The 27,906-nt window shown below is 38.1% G+C and overlaps 1 protein-coding gene across 2 annotated transcripts; it reads right to left on the reverse strand.

Annotated features, from left to right (window-relative positions):
• Window positions 1-5,321: 5,321 nt before the first annotated feature.
• On the reverse strand, window positions 5,322-27,078 carry YEATS4 (YEATS domain containing 4). 2 transcript variants are annotated; one of them, XM_044679990.1, is made up of 7 exons: window positions 26,756-27,078; window positions 24,823-24,942; window positions 12,983-13,049; window positions 12,797-12,891; window positions 10,823-10,915; window positions 10,650-10,737; window positions 5,322-5,554 (listed from the first exon to the last, which is right to left on the reverse strand). In XM_044679990.1, exons 1-7 carry the CDS (start codon window positions 26,804-26,806, stop codon window positions 5,385-5,387), a joined length of 684 nt encoding a protein of 227 aa, XP_044535925.1. In that variant the 5' UTR covers window positions 26,807-27,078; the 3' UTR covers window positions 5,322-5,384. The 2 variants fall into 2 exon arrangements, with proteins under 2 accessions (XP_044535925.1, XP_044535926.1); XM_044679991.1 differs by lacking the exons at window positions 12,797-12,891; window positions 12,983-13,049.
• Window positions 27,079-27,906: the final 828 nt, after the last annotated feature.

The following is a 27,906-nucleotide window of genomic DNA, read 5'->3' on the forward strand; positions in this document are numbered from 1 at the left end:
TGACCTCAGCTACTTCCTAGCTCTGTGATCAAGTAAGCAAGTCACTTAACCCCAATTGCCTAGCCCTTATTGCTCTTCTGCTTTAGAACCAATACTTATTATCAATTCTGAAATTTGTTTGCATGAAGAAAAAGAGTGATTTTTGGCAGTCCCAGCAATGTTTAGAACTTCTTATCACATTATTCTGGAGTCTGGTAAGAAAAACAACATTTTATGATAAACTTAACTCTTCTTTTTTCAATGTCCTAAGACACAGGCTTAATAATTTGAATAGAAAATTAGTTGGACTGTTACTTTTGGCTAAAAACTCCATCCTCTAAGGGGGTGGGAGGGAATCTCACACTGGTATTTGCATTGGCAATACATCTAGCCAAAAACTATATGACTTACAATAATTGTTCATTAATGCCACTTCAATGAATGCCTTTTCTTTGAACCGATAATGTCAAATGACTATAAAATAAAAGGTTAGACTTGCTTATCTCTAAAGTCCCTTTTGGAGTAGCTGAATAGCTCTGTAGCCAGAACACTGGGGCTAGAGTCCGGAAAATCTGAGTTCAAATGTGGCCTCAGACACTTACTTACCTGGGTGACCCTGGGGAAGTTATCTGTTTGCCTTAATCCATTGGAAAAAGAAATGGCAAACCACTCCAGCATCTTTGCCAAGAAAACCCCATGGACTGTATGGGTCTGAGGAAGTTGGACACAACTGAACGACAACCCACCCCTTTTATCTCTAAATCTAGGATCCTATGATATACATTTTCGTTTCTAGGCTTCTTTTGACTCCTATATTTGCATTTTAAAGTTTCTACAGCTCTGGTCTTTTACACATGGATGCTTGGAAGTCCTTTATTCTATTAAAGTTCAAAAATCTCACCCAAATCAAAAATTCTTTTCCATGAACTATTCCAGACATGAGTTGGGACTTTACCAACCATGGTACTTTGATGAATTTGGTTTTATGGGTTAAGTAAAATGAATCATAAAGACAAAGATAAGTAACATAATAATTAGAGACTTTAATGTTCCCCCCGCCTGAACTAGAGTCACTTATTCAGAAAGATAAATAACAAGAACCCCCACCACCAAATTTCTGGAGAACCTAGATCTGAAAGACTTTTGGTGTCTTCCAAATTAAAAAAAAAATCTATTTCTCAGTATCCCCTGGCACGAACAACAACAACCCACCCCTTTTATCTCTAAATCTAGGATCCTATGATATACATTTTCATTTCTAGGCTTCTCTTGACTTCTATACTTGCATTTTAAAGTTTCTACAGCTCTGTTTTTTTACATATGGATGCTTGGAAGTCCTTTATTCTATTAAAGTTCAAAAATCTCACCCAAATAAAAAATTATTTTCCCTGAACTATTTCAGACATGAGTTGGGACTTTACCAACCATGGTACTTTGATGAATTTGGTTTTGTGGGTTAAGTAAAATGAATCATAAAAAGACAAAGATAGTAACATAATAATTAGAGACTTTAATGTTCTCCCCGCCTGAACTAGAGCAATCTATTCAGAAAGATAAATAACAAGAACCCCCACCACCAAATTTCTGGAGAACCTAGATCTGACTTTTGGTGTCTTCCAAATTAAAAAAAAAAATCTATTTCTCAGTATCCCGTGGCACCTTTACAAAATTTTATACACATATGCTAGGTCAAAGATAATTATAAACTCAGTTATGGCTTGCTCTGCTCTTGCTGTCTCAGACCAGACTTCTATTTCTTCTGGCTGTGCTCTGTGGGTCTGCTCTCTGCTGGGTCAGTTACTCAGTGGGTCTCCTCTGTTTTCCTCCTTCCCCGCTCCCCCCCCCCCCCCATCCCACTGTGCCTCTGCTACTCCCGAGTTCAATTTATTCCTGGGTTGTTTTTTGCTGCCACCTGGTGGAGTCCTCAGCTGAAGTGATGCCCTTTTCCCTGTAAGAGGGAGCTCTGAAATTTTTCTTTTAGTTTAGAGCCCAACAGGAGACCCTAATATATCTAGTTAACAGATTGAGGGAACGTGACTCCCACCCCCTCCTTTTTTTCCCTTCTTAGTCTCCTTAGCTGGATGCTCACATGGAACATGATTTCTAACCAAAGATGTCCTCCAAGTTTCTGTCCAGGCCCTCTTCTCTTCTCCATCTCTACTTTTTCATTTGGTGATCTCAAAAGGACCTAACTCTGTCTCTATGTTGGTGCTTCTCAGATCTACCTTTCCTGCCCCACTCTCTCTGGTGACCTCCAATCTCACATCTCCAACTGCCTTTCAGATGATTCAAACTGGATTTCTAGCAGACATCTTAAACTTGTGTCCAAAACTGAATTCACTATCTTTCCCCACCCCGAATTCACTATCTTTCCCCACCCCTAAACACTCTTCCCGTTCCTACTTTCCCTAATACTGTAAAGGGCAAAACATCCTCAGTCCCAACAAATGCTCTCAAGTCACACCAGAAACATAAAGGGAAACGTGTAGCAGGTCAGTTTTTAGGACAGCACCCAAAGGATCATATTTTATTTTCCTTGTTGTATACTTTCCCATGTTTTGACCTAGAATGACAGAGAAGACTCAAAGGGGCATTTCAAAAAGATTACACCACATTATAAATATCCTTAAATTTTTTAATATTAAAATTTAAATATCTAAGAAGAAAATTTAAATTTAGGGGAAATCTTAGTTGAAGTGCATACCTAAAGTATCTGATTATGTAGGAGTGATACTTTCATAATCTAATTATTAAGAAATCAGCTCATAAGAGTTTCATCTGTTTTGCTCTCATGCTATCTGGGTGTTTGTATTTAATAGACTAAAAAGTTACTACAATTATTTAAGCCCTGAAGGTGTAAAGAAGTATTTATGTATGAGCTGCTAATTTAAAAATGCAACACTTTGAAGAGGAGAATTAAGGCAGCAAGTCTGTAGAAGTTTAATCAAGACTTTAATCTACCAAGCTTTCATTCTGTTATATTATACATAAATCAGAATGGAACAGACTCATGAAAAATGACCCCCACACAGAGACAGCTCACAACCTCAGTATATGTGAGTGAATTCTGACAACAGCCAAGAACAGACAGTGGCGTGTTCCACTGACCCTCTAGGGATTCCCAGATGGACTGCAAAAAAAAGAGCAATGTCATTTGTAACTGAACTCTGGTTAGAACTAAGAGCTAGGAGATTCACAGGTCTGTTCATTTTCTTTCTCTTTTTCATTCTTCCTTCACCCCAAAAACCAAATCCATTGCGGACTCTGCTTCCTTCTGACATCTCTCCCAGCCTGCTCAGGAGACGGACTACCAACAGCCTCCCTGGCACCCCCAATCTATCTTCCCCATAGCTACCAAAGTAATTTTATTCTTAAAAAGGTCTGACCACAACGCTCTCCTACTTAATATATTAGTTGCTCCACCACCAGAAGAAAATAGAAAACTATTTAAGCTTTTAAAGCTCTGGACAACCTGGTTCCAACCTACTTATTATATAATATGTCACTTTTTTTCTGATACACTAATCTAGCCAAGCTTGACCTCCCTTTTGGTGGCCTTGGCAATGGCTGTTCTCCAATCCTAGAATGCAGCCCCTCTTCTCCTTTCCCCCTCCTTCTCCAGGAAGTCTTTTATTTCCTCCTCCCAGAACTTGCCTTATTTATTCTGTATATACTTATGATGCCGAGGGGGTAGCCTTGGGGGTAGAGGGCTGGGCCTGGAGTCAGACTCACCTTTCCAGGTTCAAATCTGACCTAACTAGCTGTGTGATTCTGGGCAAGTCACCTATTTGCCTCAGTTTCCTTATCTGCAAAATGAGCTGGAGATAGAATTGGCAAACCACTCCAGAATCTTTGCCAAGAAAACTTACAGGGGGGGGGTCACAAAGCGGAAATAAGGACTGAATTAATAACTGGAAAAAAACTAAAAACCCATGACTGAAAAACAATTCCTCAGTGGAATGTTAGGATGATAGCAGGAATGAATTTCTTCCTTGTATCTCCAGCACACAGGCACCATGCCTGGCCCAAAGCATTAACAGCATGCTAGGATGATCTCTTATGTGTGAAGTATCCATTCCCCATCTCATTTGAATTGGGACAAGGAATTTTGTTGCTTTTCGGGGGCTTTTATAAAAAGTGGGAGGGGTTCTTCATTCCACTACCCACAAGGTACTTGCCTTTACACATGGCTTCTCTAGGTCTGCTTTACCATTTGCAAAAATGAAGGGGATGACCTAGATAATCTGAGGTCCATCTCAGATTTAAATTCTAAACCAAGATTTGGCTCATCATTTATAATACTATAGTTGGTAAATATTCATTCACAATGTTAAATTAATCCATCAAGATTTATTTCATTTCCAAATATTTATTTACAAACTATATTCAAACATGGAAATATATTCTTTAGTCTCCTAAGATTATGCTTAAGGAAATGAGAGGCAGTGCAGCACAGTGGACAGAGCTGGACTCAGACCCAGCTTCAAGTGTCATCCCTGACACGCCTCTGGGTGAGTCGCCCAATCCTGCAATGCCCTAGGCAGTTCTCAGGCTATAAGCAGCCGAGAGGACGCCTACCTGCAGTGGCAGAAGTTTTCTAATCTAGGAGTTCCCAATACCAATGAAATCACTGTCCAGTCCTTATTCCCTAAATGGGAAGGGACACACCGATAACTCCCTGAACAACTGGCTAGGCAGAATACCAAGACTTCCCTTCGAAACGCAGAAGGTGAGAAGCAAGAAACTTTCCAGAGTCCCCTGGGAATGGGCATTTTCCCAGGCGTCCTTGGAGTTGCATACTTTACATTGGCGATGTACTTCATACTTCTAAAAGTCCCTTCAGGTCCATTATTGATCCACTTTTTGGCCAATGTGGCTCCGTGGTTTTTAATGTTTTAAGTCCTGTGGCCTTTAGGTAGTGAGGGAGTGAGGAAAGGTTCATTGCTCTGGGCGACCTCTCTCTCCGTAGCATGTACAAAATAGGCTTGAGCCTACTCGAAGCAGTTAAATGGGCAAGTCCATTTTTTAAAAACTAATTCCACTTTCTGAAATATATAAAATTTGTGCAAAAGCTATACCTTAGAGTGAAAATTTCTCACAAAAGTTACCAAGCTTTATACACAATGCAATTAAAAAAACAACAACAAAAAACTAGAGGTTGTGCTTGAAGTCATAGAATGCCCTCAGTGGATTAGCAAAATGCCTATACAGTGCATCTTATAATTATATATGCAGATTTTTTACATTCAAATTGTCTAAGAGGTACAAATCCTTGGAGTCTTTGCTAAGAAGCCCTCAGACAATTATGCCTAGAGTTCCTTTAAGAAACATAATAGTATTTATTCCGTTTCACAAAATCCACTTTATTTTTGGTTGCTTCCCTACTAAGTCCTTGTGAGATTTTTTTATATCTCTTTGCTCTGATCATCTTCTTCGAGCTTCCTGATTTCATTTTTTAAACAATTGATAGTTTCACGACTTGCTTTTAATCTTTCTTTAAGTTCAGCAATTTCGAAGCTTGTTTTTTTCTTGGCAGCTTCTAATTTTTCCCTGGTCTTCACTTCAAGTTCAGCAACTAGGAAGAAAAAACAATGATAAATCATTTTATTATTTTGATGCAAAAGCAACATGTCATAAGATGTCAGCACTAGATAGATATTTCAGATAAAAGTTTTCCGTAATCTTTAGGAAACATGGAAAATTAATCCTTGAATTTTATCTCACACTCAACAAATGGGGAAAAAATAACAAAAAATAGGAATAGCCAATGTTAGAGAGATTGTGGAAACACAAACATTTATATACTGTTGGTATAGCTATGAACTGATCCAGCCATTTTGGTATATAATTTAGAATTATGCAGAGTGACTAAAATGTCCATACCCTTTGACCTAGAGATTCCACACTGACCTCCCTAAAGAGGTCAATGACAAAAAGAAAGGGTGCATATAAATACAAGTATTTATGACAGCAACCTTAGTGGTAGCAAAGAACCAGCAACATCACTGAATATACTGGAATAGTACTATACTATAAGACATGAACATGAGGCATACAAGGGAACACATGAAAGGTTAATATAGATTGTGTCAATGTAAGCAAAATTGGGGATAAATAGATGTACAATGACAACAAAAGAGTAATGGAAATGAGAAAATGTAAATGAATGCTGCCAAATTATAACGACCAAGCTTGGCCCCAAAAGAAATAGGCTACTTCCCCCCCCCCAACTTCTACAAAGAGATGAGATGCCATGGGTGTGGAATACTGCATATAATGTCAAACTTTCTGATATGTCAGACTAACGTTTTGCAAAACTTTCTTTTTCCTTTAAATTTTCTTTATGAATGAACAAAAAAAAGCATTTACTAAGAGAATTAAGAATGTATAAAGAACTGTGTTAACTATAAATACTAGGGATCCAATTATAAAAGCAAGATAATCTGTGCTCTCTGGGAGCAATCTAAGGGAAGACAAAACGTATTATAAAGTGCTCCTCTGCAGGGAGGTGTAAGCAATGATATGGCAGGAAATGTAGGCAATCTACAAATAAGAGCTATTGAGAAAATTTTAGTTCAAAAAATACAAGGGCAGGTAAAGTTAAAATGTCAAGTCAAACAATCTGAACTCAAGGTACTTACGAAAAATAGCTCCACACCAACATAAGGATACCAAATCAAACTTTAGTATGTGATATATATTTGAGAGCTGATGTTATAAAAGGCTCAAATTTTACCAAATTTCAGAATTTTAAGGTTAAAAAGGGCATCTGATTATCCATTTAATTCAACCCATATACAAAAATAATCTACACTCTACCACATGACAAGTGACTGTCCAGTTGTGCCTACAATTGTCTAAGGTGAGATATCTATCCAATCTCCAGAAAGCTTTTGGCAATTCTATTAGGCAGTTTTCTTAGGCTTCAAATCTAAATTTGTCTCTATGCAACTTTCATCCACTGCCAAATAAGTCAAATAAAGTTAATCCCTACTACACAAAATCTCTCCCTTCAAATAATTTATTCTCATGTGATTGATCATTATGGATGCCTTTCTCTGGACACCAGAGTTGTCATAGTGCATTTTAAAGCACAGTGGCCAGAAATGAACACAATATTCCAGAAGAGGTCTGGCAAGGGCGGAGAACAGTGCAACCATTGCCTTTCTATTCTAGAAATTAGGACCCTTTTAATGCAGCCCAAAATTGCATTAGCTGTCTTGATTGTGGTATCAAACTGCTCTTTTACTGAGCTTGTAGCCCAATAAAAAACCCTCTCTCTTTTTCAAAACTATTATCTAATTTGAGCCTCCCTCATTTTATTTATAGTTTGTTTTTTTTTTACCATCAAGTATGAGGCATTAAATTTATTCCTATTGAATTTCATCTTATTAGATTCAGCTCAATAATAGTCAAGATCCTTTTGGATTCATGCTCTGTTAACTATCCCTCCCAGCTGAAAATCTGATAAGCACACCACCCCTGCTTTTACCCAAGTCACTGATAAGCATGTTCAACAGCATAGGACCAAGCATGGATAGCTAGGGTGATCGACTAAAGACCTCCTACCTAAAATCTACGTAAAAGACACTGAGAGCATTCCCCTCTTCTGTTAACCTAAATATGCTCTAAATTCTCTATAAATAAACTCTATATTCTAAATATACTCATTCATTTGTTCAGCATATGCCACTAAGCTAGACATACATTGAAATTCTCATAACTGAATCCATTATACTATCAAAAGCATAGATGAAACATCTGTGCACATAGTACTTTAAACAGTAACCATTCCATTGTAACCAAAGATATAAGGCTTCTTCCACTCCAGAGCTGCACAAGAAGTCAGAGGCCCAAAGGCAAAGGCTTCAATGGCAAAGCCAGGGCTAACCTAATGAGCACAGGGCAGGTATAACTTTAAAAGTAAGCAGTATGAAATGGAAATTCATATAAAAATTCTAGTTTTTTCTGCTGTTTAATAGTTTTTTCCTGCAGTTTAAATCCAGAATTTTAAAAGTTTGAAAAAAACTTTTGATAAAAACACAACCAAACACCAATTATTTCTATATTCCCAAGCTACAGATAATTATTCAGAATGGGTCCACTCTAAATCCTACACTATTTAGTCTCAATTTGCCTTTCCTTGCTGTATGGGAATCCTAAACCTTTCCCTCCCTCTTTCTCTCCATTCTCCTCTCCCCTCCCTTCCTCCCTCTCTCTCTATCTCTGTCTCTCTCTCTCCCTCCAGAGGCTATTCCAAACCTCCTCAATCTTTCCCTCTCTCAACAGTAACCTCATTGACTACTTTGCTGAGAAAGCCTGGGCCACACAAAGGGAACATCCTCACTCCCTTAAACTTTGCTGAAGTTAACAGATTTATCTGTATCCTGGATCCTACCTCTTCCATTACCTTACTTCATTAGTAATCATTCCATTTTGTATCAGACATTTTAAAATCTCTTCAGTTCTACTGGGTTCTTTCCCTTAGTTTACAAACATTTTCCCAGTCTCCTTTTGTAGCTGGCAAAGCTCAAGTACGTCCATGGAGCAAAGCTCTGGAAGACCGAGATACTCAGTAAAACCAAGGCCACAGCTCAGCTGAAGTTAGACACGTAGCTCACTCCTCACCTGAGGTCCCCAAACCCCTCCTTTTCACCCCTCCTGCTGTAACTGAATGTTCTTACAAAACTACTAATGTAGGCATTCTCTGGGAACCTGAGTTAGATGGTAACATTGACATATTGATCCTTTAGAAAAAAATCTATGTCTAGATTCAATGAGGTAACCAAATCCACTGAAGCACCTTGTAAATTATCTTTTCATTGTGTATGTCAAAGTTTACCTAAATTCTCAGCCTGTTTCAGTCTCTCTATAAAATAGAATCTACAGTCAATAAACTTTACCATTGACTAGCAATCAGCTTGTTTCTGGTCCTCCTGATCCCAAGTATATTTCTCATCTCTCCCACCCCCCATCTTGGGGACCTTTCAATAATCTGTGTGAGCAGGATCCATCAGGCTCTACATCCTTTACCTTTGAAACAATAACAAAAAACTTTTCTTTCCTTTTCTCAATTCCTCAAGTTATCAACCTCCTCTCTTCTTCCTCTTTCCTAGAAAGAGTATCCTATAATTGCCGCCTCTATTTTTTCACTACTCACACACTCAACCTCTTGTAAACTGGCTTGTGTTCATACCTATTGTCTGAAATAGATTACTTCTACACCATTATTAAATTCAGGGGTCTTTCTTTTGTCATCCCATTTGACTTCTCTGTAGCATAAGACACTGGGACCAGACCTCTCCTTTCTTTGGTTCCCATAACTCTACTCTCATAGTTTTCCTTCTACCTCTCTGATGATCTCTCCTATCTATTTTACTAGTTCATCATCCTCTTGGCCAGGGGTTGGCAACATATGGCTCTTTCTGCAGGAGCCATAAAGTCCATTTTTTTTCAGGCTCTGTTACAGGAGCGGCACTGTGAGCACTGTACGGCTCTCACGAAATTACATTTTAAAAAATGTGGTGTTTATGGCTCTCACGGCCAAAAAGGTTGCTGACCCCTGCTCTTGGCCTTTGTAAAGATATTTTATTTTACCAATTACATGTAATAACAATTTTCTACATAAATTTTCTGAAGTTATGAGATCCAAATTGTCTCCCTCCTCCCTTCCATCTCTGTTCCCAGAGATGGTAAGCAATTTGATTTGGGTTATACATGATACATGTATTATTACTCAAAACATATTTCCATATTGGTCATTTTTGTATGAGAATTCTCATATAAAACCAAAATACTCAAATAAAAACCCAAATAAACCAAGGTGAAAAATCATATGCTTTGATCTGCATTCTGACTCCAACACTTTTTTCTCTGGAGGTGGTTTGGTTAGCATTCTCTGATATTAGTCCCTCAGAATGATCCTGGATCATTGTATTGCTGAGAGTAGCACAGCTGATCATCCCACAATATTGCTGTTACTGTGTACAATGTTCTCCTGGTTCTGCTTAGTTCACTGTGCATCAGTTCAGGTAGGTCTCTACAGCTTGTTCTGAAATCCTGCTATTCATCATTTTTCCCCTTGGCCTCTGAACATGAATTTACCCTAAGGTTCTGTCTTAAGCCTCTCCTTTGGAGTATTCATCCACTTGCATGGTTTTAGTCCTTCTTTTCAGACAAGTCACAAATCCATACTTCCATCCTCTTCATTTCTCCACGTACTAATACTACATTTTCAGCTGTTTGCTGGCTCTTTCCACCTCGATGAACTACCAGCACCTCAAACTCAAGATCTCTACACTGAGTTCCCCACATGTTCTTTCAACCCAATTTCTTTATGTCTTTTAACAGCGTCCCCAACCTTTCTAGTATGCCAGGCTCATTAAATAGTAACAGAAATCTCCTTTTCTCTTATCCCACATAAAACTAATTGCCAAGCCATGGCCCACTTTAATTTAGGTCCTCTACTGCCTAAAGTCTCTGTCCTTCTCAATTCACCTTCTCTAGAGAATCTTCTTTTTTAAACCCTTTGCTGTACTTACCCCTCACATTATTTATGAAAATGAAAACAATGTTATTTATTAGCAATACTGATATCATATAGCCTTTCACCATCACAAAATACTGTTCCATGATAATGTATGCAAACCATTCTGTATTTTAACACTTACATTCTGTTTCATGCTTATAGGCTCCTAAGGTTAACTGGCGAGATGTTGTTAACAATTGTTGCATCATTGCTGTTGGATCTTGAAATATCTACAAAGATTAATGAATAATAAATTTTAAAGTCTTTCCCCCTTAAAGAAATGACTTAAGATCTCATTTTGAAAAAAATTCTTACCATTTCATCATAGAACTCAGAAACCACTGTCTTTTTCCCCAGCATTGCATTGGTGTCTGACTGAAATAGCTTTAATAAGTGATAAAGTGTTACCTATAAATAAAAATAGATGATACATAAGTGTAATACTTTCCATTATCATCACAAAACATGTCAGTTATGTGACCACTAAGTAAAGTCAGCATAACATGTGCATTTCTGCAGAACTTTGGAGTTAAGAAGGCTTACATACATTTTTTTATGATCATCAAAACAAATCTTGTTATAATCCTCATTTTATAGATAGATATATATGCATATCCACATATACACATAATATAAATAGCTACATATTGTGTCTCCACTAGAATGTAATTATCTTGAAGGTAGGGACACTGACATTATTTGCTTTTTTTTTTTTAAACAATACCTGGTACAGAGTAAACAATTAATAAATGCTTATTGACTGAATGACTGAGTCAATTGAATAGGCAACCCAACTAAGTTCAGTGGTCTATCCACTACACCATGTTGAATTCTGGACTTTGTTTCACTGGCTTAGTGAAAGAAATCAATCACTTTCTATGCAATTTCCCTATCTGTTAGCAAGGTACAATGACCCTTTTCCTATTATGAAGAGAGTGGACAGAATCTGTAATGAATGGTCTGTTAAAGCCTTTTGAAGAGTGTTAATAAACATTACAATTTTTTTTAATTCCTTTGCCTCAAAGAAGACAGAATTACATCAACCGCCGGTGGCAATTCCACAGATAATGTTAAATCCACTGTTAGATACATAATTTTTATAAAAATAATGAACACTTACATAATGCCTACAATATATCAGGCACTGTAACTAAGTGCTTTATACATATCACTTTTGGTTTTCATAACAACTTTGTGAGCTAGATGCCATTATTATCCTCATTTTACAGATGAAGAAACTGAAAGAGATAATGGTTAAATGACTTGACCTAAGGCCTCAGAATAAGTGTCTGAGGCTGGATTTGATCTTGGGTCTCCCTGACTACAGGCCTACTAGTTCTACTCATTGCCAGCTGCCCCAAAATAGATTTATAACTTTCCATACTACCAAACTGTTTTCTTTTTTAAGCAAATGAACCAGGAATACAGGAAAAAGTTCAGAGAAGAAAAAATGTCTTTTATGCATATTACATAGGATACCCAGCTTGTAGCATATAACAAATGCTAACAAAATTTAAATATGTTTAAAATGAATAATTAACACATATCTATAAAGGACAAGGATGGTTAAAGATTATCTATTAACTACTTCTGGGCAAGCAAATGATTGTGCCAGAAGTTATAACCAATCATATCAGTAATCATAAACTATCACTAATTAGCAATGGAATAATAGTGAAACCAAGTAACAATATCATTAACATTATGCTGATGCTAACCATATGTTAGTGTTTGCATGGTCAAAATTATTAAAATCTTATCTTAACTCATGGACCATGGGTTAAATTATTTGCTTACTCTAGAAAGAGAAGCATCTACAGTTCACACTTAACTTTTAAGGGGAAAAAATATTTTTTATACACACATATTTAACATCATCATCTTCACTGCTAAATACAGTCCTACTCTAACCCCAAGTCAAGGAGCCATCTTTTGTAAGAAAAAGTAAAAAAGAAAAACAATTCAGCAAAGCTAATCAGTATTTCAAATGGGTCAAACAGTAATATGCAATGTCTACCAAAAATGTTTAGTGAGAAGGGGAGTATTTTCCCCAATAGGCAGAAAATGAATAAGGAACAATATTGTGGAAACATCTGAAGAGGAGGGGGTAAGGGTAGAGGTTGCTCGATATCAGCAGTTCTCAATCATTTTTTCTGTTATAAATACCTTTGGCGGTCTGGCAACATCTATGGACCCCTTTTCAGAATGATTTAAAAAAAAAAATTCATCACTACATTTTCATGTCTATTATTTCCAGAACTTATATCAAAAAATTTTTAAATTACTTACAGGTCTTTCATTAGGGTCAATGAAAAATATTTTTATGATTATTTCAAATTCACCCCAACCTGTTTCTGTAATCTCATATGGTGGCTTAGTAACAACTGAAAAGAAAAAAAATAACATGAATGCAAACAATTTCTATTTTTAAAATTGTTTTTAATACTTTGTAAATTAAAAGTGAAAATAATATACCTCTTAAAGGATTACCATAACTTTCATGTAATTTAAACTGGATTTTCTTCACATATGCTGACATATCCTAAAATACAAGCACAATGATAAATTATGTTCTACTGTCTGCACTAGGGAATAATAAATTTCCCTTTCATTTTGACAGTATTTTAATTTTTTTAAAAAGGTATCTGTTTCCCAAATTTTGGTTTGAAAACTTATTATTTTTAATTGTATAGATAATATTTTTCCTAAAAAGAAAAAGGTGATAAACACGTCTGTCCTATAAAGAATTACCCCCAATCTATTTGAAAGTCAAGATTTGGAATATTGGAAATTTTATAAGATTATGTTCCTGGAAAAGAGCTGTTGACTAGAATTCCTCCCAAAAAATAAAATGTTAAAAAAAGCAAAAATGGGGCATTATATTCCTGACCTGAGGCGTAACTTTTTTTTTTTGGTAGAAATGACCATAAATACAATATTTAATCATCTAAACAAAATAAACGTATAGAACTTGCCAAAGTATTATGTTACCCTGAAAACCAGGTCTTTCCATCGCTATGTGCCCAAGTTTCTTCTAAAAAGTGAGAGGTGTGGACAAAACAAGCTCTAAGATCTCTCGCAGCAATAATATTCCAAGTCTATGGATGACCAATCATGTAAAATTATATTTAATGATAAAACATCATAGCATATCATAGGAAGTTCTTAATATCTTGATAATTTCTGCTTTACTTTTAGGCAATAAATCAAGTCAAAGAATACTACCAATGTCATATAATTCAGCTAGATTTAACTAGGAAGACAATGATAAGCATTTGTAAGAGGACTTCCAAGAAAACTGAAGCATTTGATGACTTGAGAAACACCTCTTGATCACACCCTCTTTTTCTTATTGTAAACTTCCTAGAACCAGGAATAGATGTTAGACTGTTCAGGCCTTTCTGTTGCCTTACAAAATGAAGGCTCTCCAGTTTTTCTTAGGCTACTATCAATTAGCTCTATTCCCTGTTACATAGGGCATATTTGGATTTAAAGGGGGATGAGCCAATTCTTGTTTGCACTCATTTTTAATCCCTTATTATCACCGCTGCTTCCCACTATCAAAAAAACTCTGGATTGAATGGTGGCCAAATCTGAAGGCACACAGTGCTGATATCATGAATCTACAAAATTCAGCCAAAAATTCTGTACTTTCCATAACAATGGATTTTAATTGTCTCTAGAACATGATCTTTCCCTTTATATGTCCTGTTAAGTAAGTATGCTTTGTAACTACAAACTAAATACAATTATTTTTTAATAAACATATTAGAACTTACAAATCCATATGAATCTTACACTTCAAAGTATCTTATATTTTAGACTAGAAGTTATTTACTCAAATGGAGAGGCTATTGTTCAAAACAAATTTGAAATTCCTCTTTAAGAACTGATTCTTGAAACATATCCTAAGGTCCAGTTTGCTCTATGGAGCTGTTAAAATTTACCACTCCATTTTTCAAATCAATCCTTTGAATAACTTACTCATACCACCATTTAAGTGGCTTGTATTTAATCATAGGACTTTCATTATAGCTATTTGTGTGCTTCTGTCATTCTCTTACCCTGTAAGCTCCAGAAGGGCAGGAACTGTGTGTGGTCTTTGTATCCACAAGACCTAGCTAGCACAATGCCTTAGACACAGCAGATGCTTGATAACTGTTGGTTGAATCCTTCCATCCTTGTGAGATTAGGTTAGCTCTTCCTCCCTGCTATTTCCCTTGCATTTGGGGTAAACTACCCAAAATCTTGACAAAAGGGAATTGGTTAGTACTGGTCACTGGTGGAGCACAACTATAAAAAGCATGGCAGCAAGTACCCCAGGGACAGAGAGATTGGCTTCTTTATGAATTTCACTTTTAATGTATTACTTCCTTACTATGACTATTTTTGTTAATGGTGTTCAGCTTGAAATCTTGGGAGGTAGCAATGACTTTTTTTCTCTCATCTCCTACTATGAATGAAATCTAATTTGAGTCTACCCTCACAACTGTTATAGTATCTAGACTCTCCTTCCTCATTCTCTCCTGTCTGGATATTGTACCTAGTCCCTGTTCTAATCTATGCCGTATACAACTGCTAGGGCTACTCTGAAAACCTACTTGGGCTCCTGTTGTCCAAAGTACAAACTCTTAAGACCCTCAATCTGGTTCTAACCCTAGGCTAATCTCACAATGTTTCCATTACCATATCATATGTTAGAGCTAAAATGAACCAGTCACAGCTCTGGCCATCATTGTGCCCTGTCCTATCACCATCCTTTTGCTCATCTCACCCCTTAGGCCTAGAAGGGTCTTTCTCTTTCCTCAGATGTCCCTGAAGAAATAATTCCCTTCTTTAAATAAGTCATCACCTTTTAGGAAGCTTCTCTGTTTCTCTCAGTTGGCTGCATTTTGTATGAGCTCTTATCCTGGAACTCACAGTCTAAATCTGTGTTAAAGTTTATTACTGTGCATGCCTGTAAACTTAAGAACACTGACCAAGTCTGTTTCCTTTTTTTGTATCTCCAATGCCTACCCCTCCCTACCATACCAGTTTTTCTGCACTTCCTTGCACCAGTGACACTGGCTTCCTTACTACTCCATGAACAACACACTCCATCTCAGCTCTGCACATTTTCTCTGGCTGTCCCAATGTCTGGAATGCTCTACCACTTCACCTCTGCCTATTGCCTTCCCTGACTTTCTATAAGTCTTAATTAAAATCCTACCTTCTCAAAAACAGAGAAAGAACACTACAGACCAATCTCCCTAATGAACATAGATGCAAAAATCTTAAACAAAATACTAGCAAAAAGACTCCAGCAAGTGATCACAAGGGTTATTCATTATGATCAGGTGGGATTTATACCAGGAATGCAAGGATGGTTCAACATTAGAAAAACCGTATCAGCAAGCTAACCAACAAAAACCACAATTATCTCAATAGATGCTGAAAAAGCCTTTGACAAAATACAACACCCATTCCTACTGAACATACTAGAAAGTTTAGGAATAGAAGGGCCTTTCCTAAAAATAATAAATGGTATATATCTAAAATCATCAACGAACATCATCTGCAATGGGGATAATTTAGAAGCCTTCCCAATAAGATCAGGTGTGAAACAAGGATGCCCATTATTACCTCTATTATTTAACATTGTACTAGAAACACTAGCAGTAGGAATTAGAGAAGAAAAAGAAATTGAAGGAATTAAAATAGGCAATGATGAGACCAAGCTATCACTCTTTGCAGAGATGATATGATGGTCTATTTAAAAAATCCTAGAAAATCAACTAAAACGTTATTAGAAATAATCAACAACTTTAGCAAAGTTGCAGGATACAAAATAAATCATAAGCATTTCTACATATTTCCAACACATCGCAGCAGGAAGAGTTAGAAAGAGAAATTCCATTTAAAATCACCCTAGACAATATATATACTTAGGAATCTATCTGCCAAGATAAATACAGGAATTATATGAACACAACTACAAAACACTTTTCACACAATTAAAACTAGATCTAAACAATTGGAAAAACATTGATTGCTCACAGGTAGGATGAGCTAACATAATAAAAATGACCATCCTACCCAAAATAATTTACCTATTTAGTGCCAAACCTATCAAACTACCAAAAAACTTTTTTACTGAATTAGAAAAAACTATAACAAAGTTCATTTGGAAGAACAAAAGACCAAGAATATCAAGGGAAATAGTGGAAAAAAAAAACTTGAAGGAAGGTGGCCTAGCAATATCAGATATTAAACTATACTATAAAGCAGCAGTCATCAAAACAATATGGTACTGGCTAAGAGACAGAAGGGAGGATCAGTGGAATAGACTTGGGGTAAGTGACATCAGTAAGACAGTCTATGATAAACCCAAAGAACCCAGCTTTTGGGACAAAAACCCACTATTTGACAAAAACTGCTAAGAAAATTGGAAAACAATATGGGAGAGATTGGGTCTAGATCAACATCTCACACCCTATACCAAGATAAACTCAGAATGGGTGAATGACTTGAATATAAAGAAGGAAACTATAAGTAAATTAGGTAAGCACAGAATGGTATACCTGTCAGATCTCTGGGAAAGGAAAGATTTTAAAACCAAGGAAGAGTTAGAAAAAAATTACAAAATATAAAATATTTAATTTTGGCTACATTAAACTAAAAAGTTTTTGTACAGACAAAACCAACGCTACCAAAATTAGAAGGGAAGCAACAAATTGGGAAAAAATCTTTATAACAAAAAACTCAGACAAAAGTCTAATTACTCAAATATGCAAGGAGCTAAATCAATTGTACAAAAAAAATCAAGCCATCCCCCAATCAATAAATGGTTAAGAGACATGAATAGACAATTTTCAGATAAAGAAATCAAAACTATCAATAAGCACATGAGAAAGTGTTCTAAATCTATAATCATTAGAGAAATGCAAATCAAAACAACTCTGCGGTATCACCTCACACCTAACAGACTGGCTAAAATGAAAGAAGGGGAGAGTAATGAATGTTGGAGGGGGATGTGGCCAAATTGGGACATTAATGCATTGCTGGTGGAGTTGTGAACTGATCCAACCATTCTGGATGCAATTTGGAACTATGCTTAAAGGGCTATAAAAGACTATCTGCCTTTTGATCTGGCCAAAGCACTGCTTCGTTTTTACCCCAAAAAGATAATAAGGAAAGACTCCTATAAAAATATTTATAGCCATGCTCTTTGTGGTGGCAAAAAATTGGAAAATGAGAGAATGTCCTTTGATTGGGAAATGGCTGAACAAATTGTGGTATCTGTTGGTGATGGAATACTATTGTGCTCAAAGGAAGAATAAACTGGAGGAATTCCATGTGAACTGGAAAGACCTCCAGGAATTGATATAGAGTGAATTGATATAGAGCAGAAGCAGGAGAACATTGTACACAGAGACTGATACACTGTGGTACAATTGAACATAATGGACTTCTCCTACTAGCATCAAAAGCCAGAGTAAGGCTAAGGGACTTATGAGAAAGAAAACTAGCCACATTCAGAGAAGAACTGTGGGAGGAGAAACACAGAAGAAAAACAACTGCTTGAACACACGGGCTAATGGGCTAATGGGGATATTATTGGGGATATAGACACTAAACAATAAGTCTAGTCTAAAGAGGGGAAACTAGATATTTAAGGTATGGTCGCCAGAAATCAGATTATCTCGATTTCAAATGAAAATAGACCCAAGTCAGGATGACTTTTATGGAAATTTATTTACAATTAGGAAGGTTGAAGGTAGGGAAATTGAGAGAGAGAAACTCTGGCCCGGACCAGAGGTCCGGCCAGATAAGAATTTAGAGGCCCCAGCAGTGGAGCACAAAGGTTAATTAAACAAGGCTTCTAGCCACAAGGCCGTTTACAATTAGAGAGGCAAGAGAAGCCTCCTTGAGGGTAGAGCCTCCAGAAACACCAAGGGAGGAGAAAGGAAGTCAGCCTAACTTACCCACATGACAATTCAGAGGGAAGCCGTCTGAGGTCTCACCAGAGATCCTTCAACACCAAGTTCAAAGCGCCCACAGCCTCCACAGGAAGTTACCATCATCTTTAAAAGATAGCATCTTTTGTCACTTCCTGCATCCACCTCCAATTTCAAGTGGACAAATGGCAGCCTCAACACTGTTCTGGACTCTGGACTGCCCAAAGGGCAGTCCCTTGTTTTTGATTTGTTACTTATTATCACATGTGGGTAACTGATCTTCCCCTCCACACTTAATTCTAAGTTGGGTGGGGTGGCATTATTTCTGATGGTCTAACAACTTCTGAGAGTCTAACAATGAATGAGGATGAGCTAATTCCATTTACACAAGTCCAACTATCAATAATATGGAATTAGGTTTTGATCAATGATACATGTATAAAACCCAGTGGAATTGTGTGTTGGCTAAGGGGGCTTAGAGGGGCCTGGGAGAGAAGGAAAGAACATGAAACATGTAAATATGGGAAAATATTAAAAATACAAATAATAAAAAAGAATTAAACTTAAAAAAAATTTTTTTAAATTCTATAGGAAGCTCCTCTTAATTCAGGTACCTTCCCTCTGTTCATTATTTCTAACTTATTTTGAATATAGCTTGTTTGTAAATATATGTTTGTTTGTCTCTGCCATTCTTTTGCTCTTTTGTATGCCCAGAGCTTATGCTTACTTATGGTTCTAAATTACTGAATTTAAACAACAGGTTTAGATAACTGCTTGAAGAGTTTTAAAGGAGCCTAGCTTCACACTGGCACAACAACAAAGATCTAAAATGTATACCAGAATGAACAAGGATCAAAGAATTAAGAGTAGAGGTAGTCAGGTGGCTCAGTGGATAGAATGCCAAATCTAGAGTTGGGAGGACCTGACTTCAAATCTAGCCTCAGAGGCTTCCTACCTGTGTTATCCTGGGCAAGCCATTTAACCCCAATTGCCCAGCCCTTACTCTTCTGCCTTGGAACCAACACTTGTATTGATTCTAAGACAGAAGGTATTGATTCTAAGACAGAAGGTAAGGGTTAAAAAAAAGAAAGCAACTAAAAGAAGAAGTGCCTTCATCTGGCCCAGAATTACACAAAAACAAACCCAGAAGCCTGTGGGTGCTGTGAAAGGAGTTCCACCAAAAAATTCAGTGTAAATTCAGGAGAACAAGCCAGAAGCCTGTAATTATGCCTCAGAGATGCTCCAGGGGATCTTGAAACAGCAGTACTAAGGCTAGGAAGTAGCAGGATGGCCAGAAACCTGTTCTGACCACAGATTCAGGGGAGAGAGCACTCAGAACAGGGACTACTTTTTGTCTTTCTTTGAAACCATAGTGTTTCAAATAAAACAAAAATTACTGCAACCCTCTGAAAAGCCAGAATTCAACTTCCATGGAATTATTAGGATTAATAAAGCCATAGGGCTAATGAGGACCATTTAGAATAAATGGGATCTTAGCAGCTAAGGGTAGGGTAAAGAATAGTGGGTAAGGTTTCTTTAAGGCCAGACAGAATCTTGGGAAAGGTACCTGTTGGAATTCTGGGTAGCCAGTCTGTTGGGGTTTTCCAATTGCCAATGGCTACTGGAGGTTTTTTTCCCTAGGAGGAGGTTGGTGTTTCTGTTCCAACAGTAAAAAAACAGTAAAACAGTAAAAAAAACCTAGTGGCAGGTGAAGGAGGAGAACAGATTAGAGTTTCTGGAATAAGTTTGTGAGGGAAATCAACAGAAAAGAGAAAGAGGGAGAGAAACTATTTTCCCTTTGTGTGGCTGCTATGGTCATTTTGTGGCTTGAAAAGTATAGCTAGGCCTGGAAGGGCTGGCAGTGGGCAGAGACAGAGTGAATAACAGAACTGATTTAAAGCTGAAAAAGATCTAAGGAGAGAGTAAATTTACTTATATAACTGAGAGGATTAGTAATTTGCATAGTTTATTTAGAATAGACTCTGGGAATTAGTATAATAGATCAGTGATTCCCAAAGTGGGCGCTACCGCCCCCTGGTGGGTGCTGCAGCAATCCAGGAAAGCGGTGATGGCCACACTTTTTTTGTATTACATAATATTCTGAGATCAATAAATAGTTTCATAATTTCCAGAGGGCTCTAAGTAATATTTTTTTCTGGAAAGGGGGGTGGTAGGCCAAAAAAGTTTGGGAACCACTGGTATAGATTAAGGAGCGATAAGAAGGCTGGGGGGAGGGGGGGTGAGGGTGGATGGGAACCAGAGCAAGAAGCAAGTTCTTGCAAACTAGAGGGAAGTAGGTAAAAGTTTAGATACTCTTTTAGATTAGGGAATTAATCCTAATCCTTATACCTTTACCTTTCCTTGAAATTTTTCCGATATTTATTAAATAGAGGGTTTTTTACATCTATCTCCATCAGTTATCCTTGCTTAGGCCCAAATAGCTAAATGGAGCTTCAGTAGCCACAAGCTATTAGGCACCTCCCCAATCTACTACTACAAGCAGTAAAAGATACTGTATCTAATTTCCTTACCCCCTCCATAACATTTCCTATATTAACATTCCTGGCCATTCCTAATTGCTACATTCTTGGTGAGCTAAACTAAGACAGAGTCTAAAGAGTTGATACTAGTATCCATAACAGATATAGTCAGGACTTTTAAAAAGGCAAATTTTTTCCCCTTCACTGTCATCCTAGAGGGTGCTAAAGAGCCAGCTAGCACAGCAACAGTCTAGAGACCTACTTTTACAGAGAACAATGTGGTTTTACAACACCATGTACCTGGGAGCTGTATCCAAATTTTTTTACTTGATTATTATTCCTTCTTATATTAAGGGAATAGCATTCCCTAACTGCATGATGGGACTGCTTACCATTATGTTACTGGATTTTTGGAGCTATTTAACATTAGTAGTGTGTGTAATACTGTTACTGTTACTGATAATGATGGTACTTTCCTACATCTTCAACCAATTTAAAGAATTGAAACTATAGCAAATAAGATTTAACGAATTAACCTTAAAAGTGAATTACCTGGAGTCTACAATACTGAAATATGAGACAGAGAAAAATGGTACTGATAAACAAGGGGGCACAACTAAATTAGAGAAAGAAAAAAGCAAAACTAAAGAAGAGTGTGGGCACTTTTTTCCCTTTGAGAGAGATTCCAATGATGACCCTTGGCTATGAATTAGTTAATGTTAATATAGTTAATTTCTATATTAACATTCCTGGTCATTCCTAATTGCAACAGAATCATGGTATCTCATAGGACTTTGCAGCTGCTATTCTAAAGAAAAAAAATTTTTAAATGTATTATTTCCAAAGGCAAAAGGTAAAGGAATACTAGCAAGGATAAAATGCCCTGCCAAATTGAATATAACCCTACAAAATGGGGGGAAAAAATGACCCTTTAAAAGAACAGTGGACTTTTCAATCAGTATTCTTGATGAAAAGAAAAAACAAAAAAAATCCTTAGTAGCCATTAGATTATGAGGTCCTCAAGGGCAGGAACTGTATTTTGTCTTTCTTTTAATCCTCTGTGCTTAGCACAATGACTAACACGTACCTGTGATGACTGATTGAGGCAGGATTTCCAAAGACTCCAACTAGTAGGGGTAAGGATTCACTGTTAGACAAAAACTCCCAGGAAAACAGGAAAGCACTCTGCAAGCGATTTGGACAAAGCTATTATCTCATGCCACATAGCACAAGTTCTAAATGGATACTTTAACAAAATATCAGGAAGGGTAATTAGGAAGGTGGGTTGTAGGAGAGTCCCTATCTCTACAAATGTCTATCTTGAGATCCCCAAAACTGACTTCGCAGTAAAGTCTCTTCATTACAGGCCTACTCTCTCTTCCTCTCTCTCTCTAAAGATCCCTTGGCTATCTCTCTATTCCTAAACTAAACCCACACAGAGTTCTGAGTCTTTTGAAAATATAGACGGAGTAGCTCGGGTAACTGGAGTCTGAAGCGATTTGGTTTACCTCAGAGAGGAAATCCCTCCTGAGGAAAACTTTGACAGTTTAATCAGCTTCTCTTCTCAGATCTTTCTTTCAAAGTTGACAGAGATAAATCATACAGCAGCTTCCAGGTAATGATGATAACAGGTCACAGAAATGGTTTGGGAAGGATTAGAGATCTGCAGGTCAGAGACAAATCTCAGATGCAGGTCAGAGACAAATCTCAGAACTGCCTTCTGCTTCACAGCCTCCAACCAACTCCCCTCAGCCTGGCAGTTAGAATCTCTAGACCCTCTCCTGCTACATTCCAACCAGGTTTACCCCAGTGTCCGCAGTTTCACCAACTTCTATTTCCCTTTACTGCAAACCTGTTTCTCCTTTCCAAAATTCCTTTTTACAATACATAATCTGCATATAAAGGGTCACCTCATAAGCAAATTAAAGAATTATGGAAAGAGATACTTTTCATAACTATGGAGAGTTAAACACAAGTGTAGAGGGAGGAAGAATTCTTGACCAAACAAGCACCAGAGAAGAACCCAGAAGACAGAACAGAGAGTACATAAAATTGAAAAGCTTCAGCAAGTACAAAGTAAATGTAGACTGACTTAAAGGGAAATATTTAACTAGGAAAAAATCTTTTCAGTAAATTTCTCTGATAAAGGCCTAATGTCCACAGATCATAAGGAATTGATTTAAATATATGAAAAATGGCAGTCTTTTCCCAATAGATAAATGGTCAAAGGATATGAATAAGCAAAACAAGCTATCAACTGCCAAATGAAAAATGCTCCAAATCATGTACAGTCAGAGAAATGTGAATTAAACAAAATCTCAGGTTTTACCTTTAGCAGAGTAAAGATGACAAAAAGGAAAATGGCAATTGCTGGAATGGTTGTGAAAGACCAGGCATAAAAATGTACTATTGGTGGATCAGTGAACCAATCCATCCCTTCTAGAAAGCAATTTGGAACCAGACCCAAAGTCATTATGCATACCCAGATACACTATTATTAGGTATATACCAGACGGGAAATGGATGCATTATTTTTGTTATAGTAAAGAACTGGAAATTAATCTGTATTATTTGGGAAATGGGAAAAGTAAATCATCTGAACAGAATTCAACAGTTATTACACCATAGGAAATAATAGAACAGGTGGTATTCCACAGGAACCTGGGAAGGTTTATATGAATATCCAGAAGTGAAGTGAGAATAATTTTTATCACAAAATTGATAAGACTGTCCCCTGCATGCCTGGCAGCCATCACAGGCAGTGCCCCAAGCACAGAGAAGGGGGCAACTGTATCCTTCCCCCTCTCTGTACTCTTGGTACCTAAAAGCATTTCAGACTCAGAATCCTGTTTTTCTAACTGTTCCAGGAAACCCCTGACTCATTTACCTGAGTCTGGGTATACTAACACCCTCCCCTCCCCCCAATAAAAGCTCTCCTACCCTGCCTGTAAGGGGCTAAGCCCTCCCAGGGACTAGTCCACTAGCTTTTGCAATAATAAAGCTTCCCCCTTTTTCCTCAATAAAAACCTCCATGAATTTCTCACTTATGTACCTACAATGATTAAGCACTTCAAAATCATAAAGAAAAGCCACTCTGAAAGATTCATGAATTCTGATCAATGCCACCAACCAGACTTCAGAGAAGGGAAACAAAAATATGCTCCCTCCTGCCACCAGAAGTTGATGGACTTCAATTTGTTTTGCTTGAATATGTCCACTTGTTAGTTACCAAAATCTGTGTTTGTTTTTTAAATTGGGGGTGGGAGAGAAGGAGAATCAGCAGCAAGGAATTAGTGATAGTGATATTCCTCTTCCTACTGCCTAAAAGAATACACCACCACTGAGGCATTTTTTTAAAATGTAAAGAATGGAAGAGTTCAGTGGGAGTCAAGCAGGACAGCTCTGAACCCAGCATCTGAAAAGGAAAGCCTTTTTGAAGACTATATATATAATTTGAAGGCTATATATAATCTTTCTAACATGGGCACATTTTAAACTTTTGAGTGCTCTTACAACACTAACTTCACATTTATAGAAATTCAGTCTTTCAAAATTGTTTCCCAATATAAAACTGAAGCCAATGTTTTAAAATTTTTCTTATAATGCAAACAATATCTTACTATATTCTTTTCCATAAGATCCCTGCAGGAATGGAATTCTTTCCAAATCCTGAATGTTAGGTTAATATGGTATCTGCAGCATGTATTCTTATGGTCAATGGCAAGAGTTGCACAAGGGATAGTAACCTTTGGCTAAATTAAAAAAATGTCCTTCCAGGAAAATTGCACACTTAAATATCTGGCTTGACTTGACTGTGTTTTCTTTCAGTCATTTCAATGAGGATAAATTTTGAAAAACTGCTACAATTATTTATAAAAGGTAAGAATATTTTTCCTACCTCATTCCTATATGGCTTTACATAGACTGTCCACTGATGAGTATGACCATCTTCTTCTCTCTTCTTTCCAAAATAACGAGCAACATTACCATAAACTATAGGTTTAACAATAGTAACCCCCTAAAAGAAAAATGATTTTAAAATTTACTAAACATATTATCACCCAGAAACTAATACAAAAGTCCTATGATTTACTATAGCTGCCAGAAAGCCAATAACCATAACATTTTCATTTCCTTATAATGGTAGTGTACTTCAGTTTTGGATCAATGCACAAAGCAAAAACCCTACACTATATATAGTTCTTTTCTGGAAAATGTGCTATAATTGAGCAAAACACTTTAAATGTAAAAAACAAATAATTATCTTTTAAGTTCTTGGATGCTATTTTATTGTTGCCAGTCCAAACGAATTCAATAGGAGTAATTTTGCTTGTGAAATTGATTTGACAACGAAAATATATCAAAGTTTTCCTTCCAACAAAATTCTGACAATCTGAAGCTAGGCAGTGAGAGGCAGCTGGACAAAGTCTTAGACTTGGAGCCGGTTAGACCTGAGTAAAACCCAGCCTTTGACACCAAGATGCCTCAGGATCATTCCGAATTTGTTCTCTTTATATTTATTCTTAATATTCTTTTATCCTGGTTTCATAGATTTGGAGCTGGAAGGGACCTTGGAGAGCACCAAATCTTTTCCCTTTATTTTACAGATGAATGCATGAGGCATTTATTAAATGTTTACTATGTTTTAAGTACTGGGGATACAAATAAAGAAAGGCAGCCTCTGCTCTCAAGGAGCTAGCATTCTTTCTAGTTAGGGGAGTCAGCATATACAGAAGGTTCCAGCTTCGAAAATGATGTCCTTGATATTAATGCTCTTTCACTAATGTAATTTCCATTGGCAAGAGGTCAGTTTCGGATGTCTAACATTCAAGGATGCCAGGGTCTTTGTCCTAATGAGAAACTGAAGGTGAATAAAACTTAAAATGACTGTTATGGGGAGAACAGGATTTGAATTCAGGTCTTTCCCTTCTCCCAAGTCCAAACCTCTAACCACTGAACTACTTATATAACCTCCTTATCTCCCCAGCTAAAATAATGGTGTCCATTAGCAATGTGACCCTGGGCAAGTCACTTAATAGCTCTTGGCCTCAAGTTTCCCCGCTCTGTAAACAGAATGAGAATAGCACCCTACCTCACAGAATTGTTGAGAGGATTAATGGGGTTAATACATTTAGGTAAAGCGTTTTGCAAAGCCTTAAAGTGTTTGCAAAGTACTTCAAAATAAATAAGCAATTTAAATGACGTTATTATCATTAACAAAAAATAGGATGGGGGCAGATAGGCAGTTCAGTGGAGAGAGCTGGGCCTGGAGATGGAAGGTCCTGGGTTGAAATCTGTCCTTCAGACATGCCCTAGCTGTGTGATCCTGGGCAGGTCACTTATCCCCCACTGCCTAGCCCTTACGGCTCTTCGGTCTTGGAACCGATACACAGTTGTGGATTCTAAGATGGGAGGTAAGGGTTAAAAAAAGGGGGGGTGGTCCCGAAGCCGGAGTGCAAGCAGTAGCTTTAGCATCTTCCATAGGAGCCCGTCCCTGACGATGGAGGAGTTGTTTCACTGGTTGTACCAACACAAGGCTGGGCACAAAATAAGCCGCTGGTGGACAGACAAGTGTCAGAGCCGGGTCCTGCCCTCGACTTCTCCCCGCAGCTCCCAGATGGCAAAAACACAGGCCTGCCGGGACTCCAAAGAAGGGAAAACGCGGGGCGGGGAGCGGGGGGAGGGGAGGAGGTGGCAGTGGGAGAAGGCGCGAGCGTTGGCTGAACCGGAAGGAAAACATCGGGGACGGCTCGCGCCAAGTCAGAGCCTCGATCTCGCTTCTCTCCCCTCCCCCCAACTCCCGGTAGTTTTCGCCCCCATCAGGAACCAACCTTCACTCTCCCGCCGGAGTCAGGCCCAAATTCGGCCATTCTCTTGAACATATTGCACCGGGGGAGAAGCCGCCGCCGCCACTGCCGCCACCGCCGCCACCGCCGCCGGAGAGAGAGGGCCGGGGCCCCTCAGCGGCGTCCAGCGCTTCTCCCGCCCCGGAGTTGTAGCCTGTCGGCTCCGAGAAGAAGCGAATCACTGGGGCCCGTGGGAGCCCGCCTGCTCCGCTGGACAGCGTCCGCGAAGCCCATCCAGCCCCGCGAGAGCGGGAGGAAGTAGAGGAGAAGGAGGAGGGAGCGGGCGAAGGGAGCCCAGCGTTCCCGGAGGCGCGCCCTCCCGTGGGCTAGCTGCGCGCTATTGCGGCTGCGCGGCTGGCGGCCGCGGCGGCATCACTGCGCTTGCGCTATGTGGGAGGAGAAAGTCCAATCAAATTACTTTCATCCTCACTACTACTGGCCTTGGGAATGGGGCACATCAATTAAGTAAGTTGCCCAGTTAGGGAGCTTTGGAACTTGGGTCTTTTAGACTTATAGGCACTACCGCACAAGGAAACTGAGGAAGGGAGTAGTCGTCTCCTCCTGACCCCGGACAGGAGCTCAGCCTCCAACTTTTCCTGGCGAAAAGAGAAAAATACACCCCGCTTCTGTCTTTGACAGACATTTCCCTTCCAGCTGGTTTAGCTGGAAATAGCATGAAGTCCTGAGAATTTTTGTAGGTTTATTTTGCAGCTTGTACTAGGAGCATGCCAATTATCTCGCTCCCTGGGAGGAAAAAAAATGCTTGGGACACTGATGTTTAATCTGTTTTATGACCATTTTCTCCAGTTTTTAAAAGTCTTAGGGGGCAGCTAAATGACCCCTAGGGATTTCGAGAAGGGAACTACTGAGGCCTCAAGTCACTTTCTGGCTGTGTGACCCTGGGCACGTCACTTAACCTCCATTGCCTTACCTTTCCTGCTCTTCTGTCTTGAAACCAATACTCAGAGGAAGGTATGGTATGAAAAAGAAAAAGAAGAAAAAAAGAACAAACTTATAAAAGACCAAACCATCCACAAAAGGGGATTTATGTAGCCAAAATGGGATCAGAACACCAGGTCTGGAGTCAGGGAGACCTGAGTTCAAATTTGATCTCAGATACTTTCTAGCCCTGTGAC

This window comes from Gracilinanus agilis, chromosome 5, assembly GCF_016433145.1.
Source record: "Gracilinanus agilis isolate LMUSP501 chromosome 5, AgileGrace, whole genome shotgun sequence".
Classification (NCBI taxonomy): domain Eukaryota; kingdom Metazoa; phylum Chordata; class Mammalia; order Didelphimorphia; family Didelphidae; genus Gracilinanus; species Gracilinanus agilis.